This window comes from Culex pipiens, chromosome 2 (genome assembly GCF_016801865.2).
Source record: "Culex pipiens pallens isolate TS chromosome 2, TS_CPP_V2, whole genome shotgun sequence".
Classification (NCBI taxonomy): domain Eukaryota; kingdom Metazoa; phylum Arthropoda; class Insecta; order Diptera; family Culicidae; genus Culex; species Culex pipiens.
This window is the reverse complement of record NC_068938.1, coordinates 137,362,808-137,380,689: the sequence shown is the minus strand read 5'-3', so window position 1 is coordinate 137,380,689 and position 17,882 is coordinate 137,362,808. Positions and strand designations below refer to the sequence as shown.

General features: G+C 36.7%; 3 protein-coding genes and 1 long non-coding RNA gene across 7 annotated transcripts in view; 2 read left to right on the top strand and 2 right to left on the bottom strand.

The window, feature by feature from the left end:
- Positions 1 to 3,919, bottom strand: part of LOC120419606 (ADP-ribosylation factor-binding protein GGA1) — a 205,480-nt gene extending 201,561 nt beyond the window's left edge. The window contains exon 1 of the mRNA XM_052706994.1: positions 3,896 to 3,919. The gene's annotated coding sequence lies outside the window, so the exon portion shown is untranslated. The remainder of the gene's footprint in view (positions 1 to 3,895) is intronic.
- Positions 1 to 9,028, top strand: part of LOC120419593 (ras-related protein Rab-23) — a 102,807-nt gene extending 93,779 nt beyond the window's left edge. For both annotated transcript variants that reach the window (XM_052708516.1, XM_039582335.2), the window contains exons 2-3: positions 6,740 to 7,675; positions 8,558 to 9,028. In XM_052708516.1, the coding sequence (XP_052564476.1) occupies positions 6,963 to 7,675; positions 8,558 to 8,597 (753 nt within the window). In that variant the 5' untranslated portion in view covers positions 6,740 to 6,962 and the 3' untranslated portion in view covers positions 8,598 to 9,028. The remainder of the gene's footprint in view (positions 1 to 6,739; positions 7,676 to 8,557) is intronic.
- LOC120425575 (protein yippee-like) overlaps positions 1 to 17,882 on the top strand; it is a 176,922-nt gene that overhangs the window by 93,779 nt on the left and 65,261 nt on the right. The gene's annotated exons all lie outside the window — the stretch shown is intronic.
- On the bottom strand, positions 15,881 to 17,331 carry LOC128093050 (uncharacterized). The gene is made up of 3 exons (XR_008212194.1): positions 17,187 to 17,331; positions 16,163 to 17,085; positions 15,881 to 16,093 (listed from the first exon to the last, which is right to left on the bottom strand). It is a non-coding gene; the product is annotated as an uncharacterized LOC128093050 (long non-coding RNA).

The window sequence follows — 17,882 nt, the reverse complement described above, 5'->3', positions numbered from 1 at the left end:
TTAACAAGCAAGTTTCTATCAAAAGTTTTTCAAAATAATGATTCTTCCAATTCCGTCGTAAAACACTTTTCCTCTCATTTTTGAAAGATGCCTACTTTTAATCACCGATAATAACAGCACTGAAATGCTCTTTTCAGCACCTTTTTGAGTGCTTAGAAATTCTACTTTTTAGCAATTGCATCGAAAAGTAACACTTTATAATAAGATTTCATAGTTTGACATTTATTTTGACGGAAAATTCGTTATAGATCAGAACCTCCAGAAGTTAAATTCATGTGCCGTGGAAAATCATTGGGAGCCTACTCGTTTTGCAACTTTTCCATGTCCCCTTTCGCGCTAATCAATACCGGCTTCGGCTACGACTGGGTTCCTACAATATACTGTTTCAACTGGGCGTTTACGTGATTTTTGTTCATTTCAGTGGTATTTGTCTTATTTTGGTGTCCGAGATTCTTCTGAATCATATTCTAACTAAATCTGGAAATTTTTGTTGTTTTACTTTGCGACTCTTATATAAAATGGTAATTTCGCTAAGAAAAAGTATCAAAAAATTACAATCTTCAAACAACTTTTATTTGAGTTATCAAAAAAACCCTCCTAAGATTTTTACATCTTTATAAAGAAGAAGTCTTGCGCTTTCAAATGCAACAAACAGATTTTTTTGTTTCCACCAAAAAAAGAGACAAACATTTGGAAAAGGCTTATCAAAAACCGGAAATCGCTCTAATTTTTTTTTCAGCTGTTCATACAAAAATGATATGTGAAAATTCAAAAATCTGTATCTTTTGAAGTAATTTTTTGATCGAGTTGATGTCTTCCACAAAGTTGTAGGTATGGATATGGACTACACTGAAAAAAATGCTACACGGTAAAAAAAATTTGGTGATTTTTTATTTAATTTTTTGTCACTAAAACTTCATTTGCAAAAAAACACTATATTTTTTTTTTATTTTTTGATATGTTTTAGAGGACATAAAATGCCAACTTTTCAGAAATTTCCAGAATGGGCAAAAAATCTTTGACCGAGTTATGATTTTTTGAATCAATACTGATTTTTTCAAAAAATCGAATTATCGGTCGCAAAAATTTTTCAACTTCATTTTTCGATGTAAAATCGAATTTGCAATCAAAAAGTACTTTAGTGAATTTTTGATAAAGTGCACCGTTTTCAAGTTATAGCCATTTTTAGGTAACTTTTTTGAAAATTGTCGCAGTTTTTTATTTTTTATAATTAGTGCCCATGTTTGCCCACCTTTGAAAAAAATATTTTTGAAAAGCTGAGAAAATTCTCTATATTTTGCTTTATTGAACTTTGTTGATGCGACCCAAAAAACTCTGCGCATAACTTTTGATAGGGTTGTCAGATCTTCAATCTTTTGAACTCGTTGGAAAGGTCTTTCGAATACCTTTCTAAAAATGTATAGTATGACAGGGTTTCTTACAAAAACCACCCTTTTTACAATCTTCCGGACTTTTGTTAGAATCGTTTTTTTAGCATAACTTTTGAAGTACTTTACTAAATTTTATAATTTTCAATAGCGACTTATGGGACCTCAAGATGAATCGAATAAGACCAATACGGTTCAGCCAGTGCCGAGATAATCCAGTGCAAATTTTTTTTATCAACATCCCACCACACACACAGACATTTGCTCAGAATGTGATTCTGAGTCGATAAGTATACATGACGGTGGGTCTAGGAGGTCAAATTAAGAATTTCTTTTTTCGAGTGATTTTATAGCCTATCCTCAGTAAGATGAGGAGGTAAAAATTAGAAAATTCAGGACCATCCTAGTTTCTTTGAAACTCTAAATTGTTTCTCCGAAGCAGAAATAATTTTTTCCTGCTGAATTCACTTCTCAGACCACTGTGGCACCGATTTCAGTAAAAGAATGTAAGCTCTGCCAAAATGTTTTCAAGCTTAGCAAGTTTTTAGCGAACTCAAATAAGTTTTTAGTTAAGACGAAAATTGATATTTCAAAAATTCACTGCATAAAAACAGGACTCTTAATTGGTTGCTCTGAAATTTGCTCCACAACATTGTGCTTTTTTGCTCCTGAAAAATGATACAGAGTGCTCAAAACTGGTCTTAAACGTGTTTTTTCTTCTTGAAAACAAGAAGCTGTATCTTTTTTCTAGGAGAAAATTTGCATCATACTCTTTTCGAGATAGTTATAGAGTTAAGACCTTCTTCACCTTCTTCAACAACTTAATACGAGTCCGGTTTTTGTACTGCTTGGTTTGTTTTTTGATTTTGGAATCCGAAATATATGTTTTTCCCTTACAAATTCCCATACATTATTGAATCGCTTTGCACTATGTTGAGACCAAATCAATGATTCCCAAACTTTTGGGGAGTAAGCTTATGTGCCCTTGTGAAACTTTAGACTTCAAATGTCAGAGGTTCTATCAATCATGTCAAATCAAATTTAACATAACTAAAAATAGGTATTCTTCCCCTAGTTCATCTTCAGCATTGATGGATAAAGCGCCGCAGAAGAAGCCTCGCTGACGACGTGGTGGAATTCCGTGAATGAACAATAAATTTGCCTCAATCGCGTTCCGCGGTGTTTGTTTTTATGACTGTGTGTGTGCTTTATCTCGCGGATTTTTAATTAAATTTCATAAACACATCATCTACGCTTTTTCCGATGGGGCGGTCGTGCAGCTTCACCACCATCATCCGGTTTGTCTTATTACACCGACCCCCGCAAGACAAAAGGGTGTCGAAAGATTATTGTTTCTGAGCTGAAGTTTTTTTTTCTCTCTTCTGATGTTGAGACCCCTGAAGGCGGAAGACTAATTGTTTGTTGATTACTTCCCCACCGTAATAAACCGAACACCGCCCCCTCCTTCTCATGCATGCATGTTTGTGGTGCAGATGTCTCACACAACAGCTGAAATTTGCGCAGATGATGATGGCTTGCGTAATGCGAAATCGGATAGCTCTGAACCCACAGCTGTGGCTTGATCTCCCACCAGCATGCAAGATGAACAGATTCGCTTGTGAAATGGAGTAGTAGTTGGCGATTTAATGCTTCCTGAACTGTGGTGAGGAATGTGTCCCCCCTTGGGTGCATCGGATTACGCGCTGCATGTGGCAACCACGTGTCTATTTCTGGACTATTGAACTGAGATCTATTTTGAGTTCTTCTCATAGAAACAAAATTCTCATTCAAAATACTTAATAAAATATAAAAAAAGTGATCAGAAATGATTTTTGAGAGTGTTGTTTACCGTTGTACATAAAATTTAACATTGGGCTTTATTTGAAAAGAAATCATTAAAAACCGAGTTAGGAATCGACACTTTCTAACTGTTCCAATGCTCATGAGCGTGGGACAACTCAAGATAAGTTGAAAACTTGACGTCATTAAACGAAGAACTTAACTGTTCACTTTTTTGTATGCTGTAAGCATCTCAAAAGTATCCAAATTACCAGATTATTTCTGCGATAATATTCACTATTCTTAAAACTCAAAAGTTCAAATCTCCAAAAAAGACCAGTTTGTTTGCGCCGTTAAAAACACACTGACTTAATTTCAAACTCCACGAAAACAGTCACTTCTAAGACTTGTCTTGGTTTAATACTTCCTCCGACTCAACTCAGTAGTGTCTTATCTTAACGTTTATTACATCGCGAGCACTTTGGTGCGCGAAGCAACGGTTCTACCAACTTTTGCTGTGAGAACAAAGTGAACCCAAACTTTTGCTTGCTGCACACTAATTACCCACTTCGTGCAGCCAAGACATCTCTTTCTCTTCAGATTGTTCTTCTTCTTTTGACAAATGGCTCTGTTTCTCGAAACACGTTTGCCACGTTTTAGCTTGTGGAAATGCAGTTTGCTTACTTTTTTTATGTTTTGCTTCAGCTGAAATGGCGTTTTTTTCGGTCGAAAGTTTCTCCTGCTCGAGTTTTTTGGTATCAGATGGATTAAAATTGTGGCACTTTGGTGCCTGTTTTGTTTTGCATATATTTGTGTTATCAGAGTGAGCTTAGAGTTATTCTTTATTGGACGGCAACATGGCACCTAATAAGGTTGTTCTGTGTTGATGGACCGAGTAGATTCGTGCAATCTGGTGTTGTTTGTTTGCAACATGTTTCTACTATAAAAACCTGCAAACAATATCTGCGATCTTCTTGAATCAAATAAACAAGTTTTTATTGCATATCTTTTCCACACCCAAACCAAAAACCTTTTACAGCGAATGTAATCCACAAATCGTCGCTGTCGCGCTATCTTGTCACAATTGCATTTTGGGACAAATTGTGTTAAGGATACCATTTTGTGCAGCTCTCCATGCCTAAAATTTTGAGCTTCACAGTTCCTTAAAACTCGATTTCAATCTTAAGATATTCAACAAAAACCGAAAAAACTCCGTGCATTGTTGTCACTTGACATGTGAAAGAAGTTTCAAACTTGTCGTGATATCTTGACACATCCTTAAAAATTGTTGTAAGTGCGACAACTTGCCATAGGGATTTTAGGTCAGAACGCGTTTGACACACGTACTAGCCCGTCTACCGTAAACATTTGTAATTATAACTCGGGACTCTGCTCAGAATGGTCAACCAAACAAATCCTGTTTGTTATTGTTTACATTGCGTGCTGCGTTTTTCTCGGAACGTCAAAAAGCTACCGGCGACAACATTGCACTGTAACTGAAAATCGCACTTTGCAGAGTTCGTTTTCGCACTTTTTCATACGGTTTTTTCAGTTCAACTGCGATTACACTTTTTTGTGTAATCGCAATCGAACTGAAAAAATCGTATGAAAAAGTGCGAAAACGAACTCAGCAGAGTGCGATTTTCAGTTACAGTGTGCACGACAGCATCGAAATCAATACATTGTTTGACAGTCATTCCGACGCAAATCGAGAAATCAAAAGTGAGGGTTTGTGCGTGCAACATAGAGTAAAACTTTCGAAGTGCCACGCAAAATTTCACAGCAACTTCACAAGAAGTTTGACTCCATGTTGCAGATTTTACAGCTCGAGAGACTTTTATGACGTTTTTCGTACGCACATAAGCGCACCATTTGATTTTGCTGCCTGACAAAATCTAATCTCACTTTATTTTCGTGTACGTACACGCAATACATACGCACGTAAAGTGCAACATGGAGATAACATTCTGTCAAGCTGCTGTGAAGATTCTCATGACATCTGCGAAAGTTTCCCTCCATATTGCCGGCTCACATCTCTATTTTGAAATTCTCGATATAATGGTGATTTGCTGAGTTTCTAGCAAAACATTGTAATAGGGCCGAAGCCGAAGTGAAAACAAAGAGTGAGCAGGGTAGACTCTTTGTTTACACTTCGGCTTCGGCCCTTTTGCATTGTTTTGCTTGGTTTGTGTTTCACCTGTTTTGAATGTTTGTAAACATTGCATCCTTTAGCAACTTCAGAGGCGTCTGACGTTTAACTTGCCTATGTAGTAGTGAGATCGAAATTGCTTAAAAAAATCATGAAACTGCTTCATTAGGCATTAATTTTATCCATATTTTATGCAAAAGAGGAATGAATCTCGAATTCAAATCAAATCATTTGCCTTAGGGTATTATTGATTTGTCTGTCTGTCAAAACACGATGCTGCAACGTTTTTGAAATTAATCAATATTCACAACCCACTATTCAATTTCTCCGTCCACCCGGAGCTTCGAGTTAATCTTTCAAATTGAATACAATCAGTCAATTTTTCAAACCTAAACCCAACCCTACCTGGCGATATCGACAATTCACGGGAAGTAACTCCCCGTTGCGATACGGAATAAATAACGATCGATTTCAGCTTTTCTCGCGCTTGAATCAGACAGCAGCAGTCGTCGTCGTGCTTGCTGCATGACAAGTTATGAAAGAAAAATCGTTTGACGTATGCATGCTAAATTAGTCCTCGGGTCGGGTTGAACTCTTTGTCCAGTCCACCCACCACCAGCGACGCCGCCGTCTTTGTTTAGTCAAATGTATCGAATTTCAATGATTGTACGGGTTTTGACATTTGTGTATGGGTTTTAGAAACATCTTTTGCTTGGTGTGGTGGAGATGCCCTAAATTGCATGATTCTTATTTAAAAATTACAGTAAAATTTGAGTAATTCGAAATTGATTCTCTAGTTTCAAACAAGAGTCTTGGATTTCTTTTGGTCTAAAAGTGAAAGATTGTCTGGTTTGAGTATCTATTGCTTACACCGGTTGGAATGCCCTAAATTGCATGTTTTGTATTAAATAGGTTAGTTCTGTAGCTTCAAAGGTGGAGAGGTGAAATCTGCGATGAGCGTATTAAAGCTTCAGACTTAAAATCGATACTAAATCGATTTTTGCGCCAGCGTTTAATCTAAGCGGGAAGCAAAAAAAAGCGCCAATGAGAACATAGATTTACCTATAGATATAAGCTCTTGTGTGACATGACAGGTATAGCGGCCAGCAGCAGATGGTTTAAATATTTATCGTAATAGGTTTAGCACGCCCCCCACCACCACCACACTTGAACGCGGCCCCAGACAGGTGACTTGTACAACACGGGTTTTCTTTTCTTTTGTTGTTTTTATTTTTAGTTCTTGGTTTTTGTTTCGGTTTTATTCTAAACTTTCATACTTTAGCTAATTGGACGTTGGTTATTTTAGACTTTTTTCGGGATTTAATTTATTACCTTTTTTTCTTACTATTTTTTTAAAACAAAATTCGTATTTTTTTGGACAGTGACCTTAACATGAAAACCTTTGTCTCGTTTGGATTTGCAGGTGCACACCCTCGCCCCTTAAGTCAGTAGACAGTGACTGTGAACGATTAGAATTGGTAAGATCTGTGTTCTAAATTGTCCGAGACCAAGACCGCGATGACCCCGGGACGACGGTAGCGAACACACAGAACCAGCATGACGACGATCATCGACGGTCACCAGCACGACGATCATGCCAAGTTGGTGACGCACCGGAAGTTTTGAGCAAAAAGCGGGGCTCTTCTATGTGGTTACGGGGAGATTTCGAGCGTGGAGAAACGGACTTCGGGAACGAGTTCAGCATGCTGGAGGAGGAGTTGGAGATCGCGCTGAAGGTGATCGTGGTGGGGAATGGCGGGGTTGGGAAGACCTCGATGGTTCAGAGGTATTGCAAGGGGATCTACACGAAGGACTACAAGAAGACGATCGGGGTGGACTTTCTCGAGCGACAGATTGAGCTTGATGGCGAGGACATCCGGATCATGCTGTGGGACACGGCCGGGCAGGAGGAGTTTGACGCGATCACCAAGGCGTACTACCGGGGAGCGCAGGCCTGCGTGTTGACGTTCAGTACGACGGATCGGGCTTCGTTCGAGGCGATCCGCGATTGGAAGGTCAAGGTGGAGAACGAGTGCTGTGAGATTCCGACCGTGCTAGTTCAGAACAAGATCGACCTCATGGATAAGGCGGTGGTGTCGTTCGACGAGGCCGAATCGCTGGCGCAATCGCTCGGATGCCGACTGATACGGACCTCGGTCAAGGAGGATGTTAACGTGGCCAGCGTGTTCCGGTACCTGGCGACCAAGTGCCACCAGCAGATGAAGCAGCAGTACAGTGCGGCGATGCCGATCTCGCAGCCCACGATCAGCGCATTTAGTCCCACTTTCCAGTCGAAAGCCACCAGCAATACGATCCAACTAACAAGGCCATCCGTTAAGCGAAAACCACTGCAGAAGAGGTGTGGCATCTTTTGATCGGGAGAGATTACGCGCGTGCTCTCTTGACGCATCGCCATTTTGACATTTTAGCATGACACATAGACTTGGTTGTTCAACCTGGCCGGCAGCGAAATTATCGAAAAGTATAAATTGTCTCAGACATGGAATATGCTCAAACAACTGTCCCGGGTAGTAGGTGGTGTTAGCCCTCGCGCTGCTTCCAGCGAACCTGGCAGTCAATTCCGAGGTAGTTGGGCATTATCTGGCCCCGCCTATACATAAATGTAGAATCCTCTACAAACATTCTCATGGCCAATATGCTGCACAACATTTATTTTTATCAAAATCAAAATGGCGATTGCGACAGGCGAGCATGACCGTGACCACCTCAAGATGATAATGATAGCAATTGTTGATTTATCCGCGAGCTAGTATTTTCTTCTTCCTCACAACAACGATTCCAGCGGCGTTGTTGGGGAAGCTTGGAAGTCGCTGGCTTCGCGCGGGTTTTGTTGAAAATTTGTTAAATTGCTTCTGCCCGCCGCCGGATAACCCGAGACGAACTGTTGATAGTTGGAGTAGGTAGTAGTTTCCATGTACTTACATTATTTTAATTCTAAGAAACTGTGGCAGCCACGCAGAGATAGCACGATATGATAATTATAGAGTTGTAATGTTACTTGTAATAATGGTTATACTCAACAAATCTTAGCTAGGTATTATATGACAATTGTGTGCCGCTCAACGAATCTTTACAAAGATGAGAAACTGAAGACTTGATAGGAGTGGTGGGAAGGTTGCTTTCCGTAATTTTACAATGTGACTTTGTAACATTACGGCAGCTTTGATGTGATTCGAGCTAACCAGTAAGACAAATTCGACGAATTTAAAAATCTTTTCAGACGGCAACAAACAAGCTCAAATCTCCAGCCCAAAACGTAGTTAGTACAGCCTCTGACGCGCAAAAGAAAGCGAAAATACTCGGCAAATTTCCATGTTACGTTACGTACATCCACATCTCTCTCTACCCACACTATTTTGATACTAATTATCGCATGTTGCAAGAGGAGTGAATGACTGAGGAGGTGTAATTGGAGTGTTTTTTTTAGTACGGTCGTGATCATGCAGGGTGAAAGGAAAATCGGCACGAAAGGAAAATTGTTTCAGTCAGCTGCAAACGAGAGTAGAGTAAGTCAGACCCAGGGAGCAAAAAAACGTTGTGAATAATGCAAATGATGATGATGTTAATAAAAAAAACGCGGACGAACAAAATCCGATACTTAAAAGAAAACTCTGAAGCTTTGATACGCTCGCTGTTTGTGTTTTCATTCTCACGCCGTTGAGCTTCCTTCTTTGGGTTGTTTGTCTTCCACCTGTCGAAAGAAATTCCAGATTAGGTAACCTAATAGATTATGTTTGCACTATATTTAAAAACCGAAAAACAAAAAAATAAATAAATAAAAATTGATGCAAATTGATTAGTTCAAACAAGTTCTAAGGGTCCAAACTAATTTTAAACAAAATTCAAACAAAATTGAAACAAAATTTAAACAAAATTTAAACAAAATTTAAACAAAATTTAAACAAAATTTAAACAAAATTTAAACAAAATTTAAACAAAATTTTAACAAAATTTAAACAAAATTTAAACAAAATTTAAACAAAATTTAAACAAAATTTAAACAAAATTTAAACAAAATTTAAACAAAATTTAAACAAAATTTAAACAAAATTTAAACAAAATTTAAACAAAATTTAAACAAAATTTTAACAAAATTTAAACAAAATTTAAACAAAATTTAAACAAAATTTAAACAAAATTTAAACAAAATTTAATCAAAATTTGAACAAAATTTGAACAAAATTTTAAACAAAATTTGAAAAAAATTAAAACAAAATTTGAACAAAATTTAAACAAAATTTTAACAAAATTTAAACAAAATTTAGACAAAATTTAGACAAAATTTAAACAAAATTTAAATAAAATTTGAACAAAATTTAAACAAAATTTAAACAAAATTTAAACAAAATTTGAACAAAATTTAAACAAAATTTAAACAAAATTTAAACAAAATTTAAACAAAATTTAAACAAATTAAAAAAAAAATTAACAAAATTTATTTTTATAAAATTTATAAATTATTTTTATTTTTACAAAATTTATAAATTAATATTAAACAAAATTTTGACAAAATTTAAACAAAATTTTGACGAATTTCTACAAAATCGAATAAATTATACCAAAATTTATGCAAAATTTGATAAAGTTTACACCGAATCAAAACAAAATTTAAATAAAATTTTATTTGAAAAAAATATCAAAAAAATTAACAAAATAAAAAATAAAAATATATAAAAAATTAAATAACGAGACAAAGTTTCAATATTTGAATGAAAACAGTATTTTATAAAGAGCAGTTCTCTCAGTAATTCGATTTTTTTTTCGTATTTTTTTATCCGGTTGAAACTTTTTTTGGTGCCTTCAGTATGCGCAAAAGGCCATTTTGCATCATTAGTTTGGCGATAAAATTTTCCATACAAATTTGGCAGCTGTCCATACAAAAATGATGCATGAAAATTCAAAAATCTGTATCTTTTGAAGGAATTTTTGATCGATTTGGTGTCTTCGGCAAAGTTGTAGGTATGGATACGGACTACACTGGAAAAAAATGATACACGGTAAAAAAAATTGGTGATTTTTTATTTAACTTTTTGTCACTAAAATTTGATTTGCAAAAAAACACTAATTTGATTTTTTTTATATGTTTTAGGAGACATAAAATGCCAACTTTTCAGAAATTTCCAGTTTGTGCAAAAAATGTTTGAACGAGTTATGATTTTTTGAATCAATACTGATTTTATCAAAAAATCGAAATATTGGTCGCAAAATTTTTTCAACTTCATTTTTCGATGTAAAATCAAATTTGCAATCAAAAAAAAATGTAGCGAAATTTTGATAACGTTTAGGTAACTTTTTTGAAAATAGTCCCAGATTTTCATTTTTTTTCGTTTTTTGCACATGTTTGCCCACTTTTGAAAAAAAATATTTTTGGAAAGCTGAGAAAATTCTCTATGTTTTGCCAGAGCTGAGCAACTAATGGTCCGATTTAGAATGTTAAAATATGAAACATTCGTGAAATTTTCCGATCTTTTCGAAAACAATATTTAAAAAAAATTTGAACCAAGACATTTCAAAAGGGCGGAATTCTGATTGTTTAACCAGTTGATTGATTTCTATTTCAATTCTATTTCAAATGATCAAAAATTCTAAGTTTTATAAAAAAACAAATGTTTAGCCTTCTGATTTTTTTGCCGGTTTTGAAGGGAGTGAAATAAATTTTGAAAAATATTTGCCACGGCCTTATTTAAAAAAAAATCTCAGCAGCAATATAAGTAAAAAACTTTTTAAAAACTTTGTAAAGATTAATCAAATTATTATCTTTAAATTGATAATTTGAATAAACAAAGTACAAGTAAATTTAAACGAATTCAAAAGGTTCCATATAAAATTAAATATTTTCTAAATTTAGTTTAACAAAAAAACAACAAAGTATTGTTAAAATAAATTTTTAGTAAGGTTTAAACATAGTTTAGTCCACCCTTTTAGATTATTCATAAATTTTAAATACCTTCCAGTTCAACTGATTCCTTTTTCGAAAAAAAAAATCTTTTTTTTATTTAATACTCAGTTTTGTGCTAATAATCTAAAGCAAATATAATTACAACAATATGTCCCTTGAGTATGTCTGGATTCTAGAAGTTTTTTTTAGGAACATGAAATTTGAAAAATATTCGCAACAGTTTTAATAAAATTTAAAATGACTATGTTAGAGTTTCAATAGTGTAGATATTAAATCTAACGATTGAAGTTATTCACAGCTCCACGGAGATTTCTTTTTGGTACAAAAAAGACTAGATCACGCAATCCAGTGCTGCCAGAGCTGTTGCTCGCATGCACTTGGTGCATAAAATTTTCCTGCAACAATGTTGCAACTTGCACCGAAACGCACCGGTGGCGAAAGTCGATAATGGCCGCGAGTGTTACGCATAATTGCTCGCGTAGTTTGCGCGTCGCCCAGAATTGCGCTGAGAAAGGCCCAAATTGGTCCTTTGTTGTGTTGATGATCTGCTGGCAACAGTGTTGTCGACATGGCTTCAACAGGGCAGGTTCGCGTGACTCGATTTGGGAGAAATTTTCTAATTTGATCAAATCTCCTCCAGCAGTCATTAGGCGTTCCTTTTTGAACCATTTTTCGAGGTATGCAAACTTGGCTGATGGGCTGTCTCGAATCTCTCGGAATCATGAATCAACAATCTGAAATAGAAAAAGACACGCATGCAACACACCGTCATGTGGCTGCTGCAGCTGCACGAACCTGGCAAGTCTTTTGATTGATGGTTTGGTAAGTCACTTTCACTAGTTAAGTGTGGAGGGTGGTTTGGTGGCAAGCAAAAAACAGCAGTGGCATTAATTAATATCATTTTTGTGATGTATCGATCGCGATTGGGACTTTGAGGAACTAACGGCGAGTAGAAAGGAGAAATTTGATCTGGTTTTTGTGGTTGGAGACTTTTTTTTGAAGGTTGTTAAACTGGTTGGTGGCAGTTTTTGTTACGAAATGGAGTGGTTTTGGTTCCGGTATCTGTTGAAATGAGTCACTGCAGAAATTTGTTGAAATTCAGTGTTGCCAAATGAAATTAATAGATATGTTAAAAGAACTGTTATAATAGAAAAGCTGATTGAATTTTAAATTTCTTTAACATTCTTGAACTATTTTTTTCTGTAAATTATGTCTTGGTTTTCATAAGAACAAAACTAAATTCACTTCAAATAAACAAATAATAAATCAAATAAATCTTAATTATATTGAAATAAACGAAAACTTAATCAATCAAAAATAATACAAGTAAATGAAGAAAAACATGAAACAAGAAATGATAAACTTTTCGTATATTGAAAATAAGCTAAAATTGTAGTGGAGTAGAGGGTTGGCTCTGTTTCTCACCACAACAAATGAACCTTAAATTAATTAAATCTTTTGTTCCCTTCTTCAAACACCAACTGTTCGCTGTAAGTCATTCACTTTCCAATGTTTATTGATTCGATTTCCTCCCCGTTGGCTTCAATGCTTCTTCTTGTATTCCTGCTTGGTCATGATTAATGTCCAATCTGTTGCTGCATCCATTTTGATTTGATTTGCTGTTTGTCGCTGGCTGGCTGGCTTCCACGTGGCGTCGTGACTGGAATGGCCATCTCTCTGGTTTCGAATAGATCCCCACTCCTCTTTCTTGAGGCATCAAACCCCCCTGGTCCAGAGATGACCGTGGAGCGTTGAAAATTTGATCACGTCTGTTGTGAGACTTGGGAGTTGCTGGTGGTGGTGGTGGCGACGAACCGCGAAACCACGCGCCGGGATTCAATTCACCGTAAAAATGGACTTCCACGAATCTTTTCTTATTTCGCCTCAACTCCCCGTTTCTGGACCCCCTTCTGGACGACTGAGGTTTGTTCAGGTGAGCTGCGCAATAAAGAAACCTTCGCAGCAGCAGCAATTCAGCAAGTCGTGAAAGAAGCCAACCCAAAGCCCAAAAGAATGAATTCAATTGCGAAAGTTTATTCATCTCTCAGAGTCAAGATTGGTGGTGGTGGTGGAAGAGTTCACAGCAAAACGAAATTTGATGTTACGGTTCCGCTAGGTCCAACAGAAGAACTCATTTAGTGGCTTCTTCGCGGTAATGGTTTCGTCCGAAGTCTGCCAAAGAAACTTGGGAGTGGTTCTTTCCGAATTACCGAGGTTTCAATAAACCGGTTAGTGGTGGAATGATTTGATTACGTGTGCTATTTTAGGTTAATGTTATCGAACGTCTGTAGAAGTTAAAGAAAACATTCTCCTTGGAAACACAATTTGACTTGACTTTGCATCATTTCGATGCTTCTGTGCCTTCTTGCCTGTGTGGATCAATCGGACTCACAATCTAGAGGTCGCCGGTTCGAATCCCGAGGCAGACGCAAAAATTCTAAGTGATATTATAGGTATTCGGTGCCCTCTCCCCGTGCCATACCTTCACACTTAGGAGACCCGGGAGGCGGAGTCTTGTCGCAAAAAGAACGATACAGGCCTGTGGATCCGTTGACGAAACCGCAAGATTTAAGAGGGCCTCACCCAAACAACCCTCCATTTTCCAATGCCAATAACTCATTAACCAATTTTCAATGTCAATTTTGAATATTTTAAAATCAAGATTAACTTTTGAACTAACTCTTTTGAAATGTTAGTCTTCATTTTTTATTCAAAATATTCAAAAACCATTAGCATTACCATTAGCTGTTGAAATACTGTAAAATTAGGGTAATTTTTTTTCGTAAAATTAAATTTTCACAAATAAATTTCTTTTTTTCAGAAAATTCATAAAGCCATTTCAAAATTTATTTCATGTTTTTAAAGTACCACGAGTAGTGCGCCCATCCCGGGAATTCCTGGGACAAAAATCCCGGGATTTTTCCAAAACCGGGAATTCCCGAATCCCGGGATTTTTTATATTTTTTCCCGGGAATTCCCGAAATTGAAAACAAATCAAATTTCTGTCTGGAAATTCAGATTTGGTTGAAGAAATAGATCAACAGTTGATACTTAGTAATCGATAAGAATTTTAAAGCATTAAATTTTGTGTTGGCATATATCAGCATCAATTTGGCTTATTAGGGAAATTTGTTATTTGAAATTTTAGTTTACAGATCCGCAAAATGCTTTCTACCTTAATTTTTTTTATTAAATTTCAATTATTTAAAAAAAGACTTAGTATATTTATGACCTGAAACTTAAAAAAAGTATTGTATTAAAAAAATAAACTTTTCATCAGAAAACCGGCAAATCAGGACAAAAGTAACGAATTAAGACAGCTGTTTAAGCTATTTTTTTTGGAACAATGTTCTGATTGTTTTGATTGATTTCGGTTACAACAGGAACAGAACAAAACAATTAGTACACCGATTTTCAAATTTATTGCTCTAAAATCTCCTGTACCTATTCAGACTGCAGTCCCGAATATCCCGCCAGATGGTGACCTAAAGATAATTTGTAAAATATGTTTTGAGCTAATTATATGATTGAAGCAAGAAAAACGTAACAAATATAATGAATACAAAAATTTTATGATTGCTTCAAAAATTTCCCGGGATCCCGGGAATTCCCGGGTTCAAAACATATTTTTCCCGTTTTCCGGGAAATTTAAAACCCGGGAGAATTGGACGCCCTAACCACGGGGGATTGTTTGAATAACGTTTATTTCTGAATTTTTTATCAAAATTAGATTTTTGTAGCTTTTATAAATTTTGAATTTTGGGATCACGTATCAAATAATGAAGTGAGACTTGGAGAAAACGATATATTCATAAATTCATTGATATTTTGTAAATTTGGGGTATAGGCATAACTGTAATGATGTGTTAAGCATTTTGTGATACTTTTTGCGCATTTTTTTGTGTGAAAATTATGCATGAAATTTGAAATGTTGTCCCCTACACATTTTGGCCACACCTAAAAATACAAAAAATGCATGAAACCGGCCGACTTCTTAGAGAATTGCTCATATGTTAAAGAGGCAACTTAGCTTAAAGCTAAGGAAAAGCATGGACAACAATAATTTCACAAATTATAATAAAAAACATTAATTAATCATATAAAAAAATCAGAACAATATTCTGCACAGAAAAACAGACGTAAAACGTTGAACATTTTTATCAAAAATCAATCGATCAATCTAAAGTAGAGCCATCTAGTTGTGATCGCGCACACCGCACAAAATGTATGTTAGTGTGCGTGATAACGAGCTGTGGGGAATTCAAAACTGGAAATTGACCGTTAAAACAATGATTGATGGACATTGAAAAGATTTACGTCTGTTTTCTGCACAGCAAAAAACCGATGGTAAAATCGCATGCAAAAGCATACACATCACCTTTGTGAAAAAAATCACTTAAAATTACACTCATGAATGTACACCAAAAATTGTGTAATATTACACAAAGCCCATTTTTGGTTCCAGGGATAGGTATCGAATTGGTATTTGTTTGGAAACGTCATTTCAACTATAAACAAACGAAATATTTTATTCTCAATCTGATGTATTGCCCACCGAAACACTTTATTTTAACATTTGTATTTATAAGTAGAAGCTTTTTACATTTTAAAGAATATGCAACTTCTAAAATAATCGATGTTCTTTCCCGATTTTCGATCTTCTTTCGCACAACCAGCTCGGGCACTTAGTGTCGTTTAGAATCGTTTGAAAAGCTTTCAAAGGAAGGTCCGTGTGTGGACGATGCGTTGTCGTTCCCTGGAGCTCGGTCATCCGTTGCATCCGCGTGAACTTGTTCTACGACAACCTTGTCCGGGCGACCGCAATCAGCACGGACTTGTTCTCCGGCTTTCCGTGCACTGAGTTTGGGGGAAAATGGTAATATTAAAATGTGATTTGGAAACCCAAAAGTATAATTTTTCACTTACTCAAAACATGTTAAATTAACTAAATAATTTCCGCCATGTTCCTGGATGAGCTCATCGGTATTTAACCAAGGCAGAGTGGTTGCGTGACCGTCTAGCTCGCGGACAAATTGCTGATAGAGTAATATTCCAAGTCTATACACCTGCTGGCGAATGGTTTGTTTCTGTACGGGTTGGCCAAACACGAAGAACTACTGGATAGCGTAATTGCCAAACACATCTCATTGAAGACCAGCTGCTTTTCGACGGCCGCTGCCTGTTTCCAGCCCGGGATACAATCTGGTTCGGGCGGCAGCTACATTCTTATCGCTAGCTACTGTAAGTTTCATAAATAAATCGCACAGCTTGAGAACCGCTCACCCTGTTAGGCATCCGATAGGCCAGGTGACGCCGGCGGTGCGTTTCGATCACCATCATCGAATCGGCCGAAATGTCAAAATGCGGATTGAACATCCTGGCGGAACTTTCCACATTCTCCAGACTGTTCCTTGATCTTGACCTTGATCTGATCCGTCAGCTGGAAAAGGACGACCTGGACGACCTAGAAGAGTAGGGTCAGAAACCAGGTCAGTACAAGATCCGAAGTAATTACGGAACTCCGATACTGCTGGGCAGCTGAAGCACGCGATTAAACCGACCACGGAGCAGGTCCTTTTCGATTCGCTTGGACGTCATGAGTGCGTAGTTCGAAGGAGCTTTCAATCCTGATCGACGGAGATGACAATCCTGATATGTAGTCTCCGATTTCAGCTTCTTCTGCAATGGTCCACCTCATGGTTCGTCGGCTCGTTCGGATTTGGCTGCCCCAGTATATCCTGCGGCATCATTGACGGCGTCAACCCCGGAAACGGTACTCCGGCCGTCGTGCAAATCGTACTCCGAGATGTGCACCCCTCGGCAAGCGCAACTAGCTCGGCATCATCCATCTATTTAGCAGATTAAAAAAAGAAACATTAAAAAAAAGTGAAATCGCCCACGACTCAAAAGCGTTGAGCCGCCACCAAATGTTCCTTCTTTCCGGCATTACCTTCGTAGTCACGGGCACCCTGGGTACCAAATAGGAACTTGGCCACATCCGCTGCGTTTCCCACTGCTGAATTCTCGACGAAACACGGAAAATAGGCCCGAATTTTTCACTATTCGCGCGCCTGTCGATTGAACCTCACACAATCTTTTCCACTTTGTTTTGATTTGATTGCGGACTGCGGACGGAGGAATATTTGACAGCTCAAAATGAGACAACACGCATATGCGATATGCTATAAAAATATGGTTAATATTACACAATATAAGAGTAAATGGTGTTAGGCAAAAATCGAAAAGGAGCTATGTGCAAACTGTGTAATATTACAGAAAATTGATTACACACTGCCACGTTACACGCAGGCATTTTACATCTTTTTTTGCTGTGTGTGGTTAAAGCTACCTTTGCACACTCAATGTTTTTTTTACCGATTCTGGGATTTTAAAATTTTGTAATGTTTAAGTCGATAAACCCTATGTCAAAATGAACAATATGACAGCACAAATTGGTTGTAAGATTATAAATGATGAACTTTGCCAACTAATTTCGTTTAAATTTGAATGAAACTAAATTGTTGTTTTTATTACTTTACAAAAAAATACTTCTGATTATGTGAAAGCACAGGAAATCGGAATTCCATTGAATTTTTTGGGATCAAAAACCAAAATACACTCCATAAAAAGGTAGGTTAGCGAACGA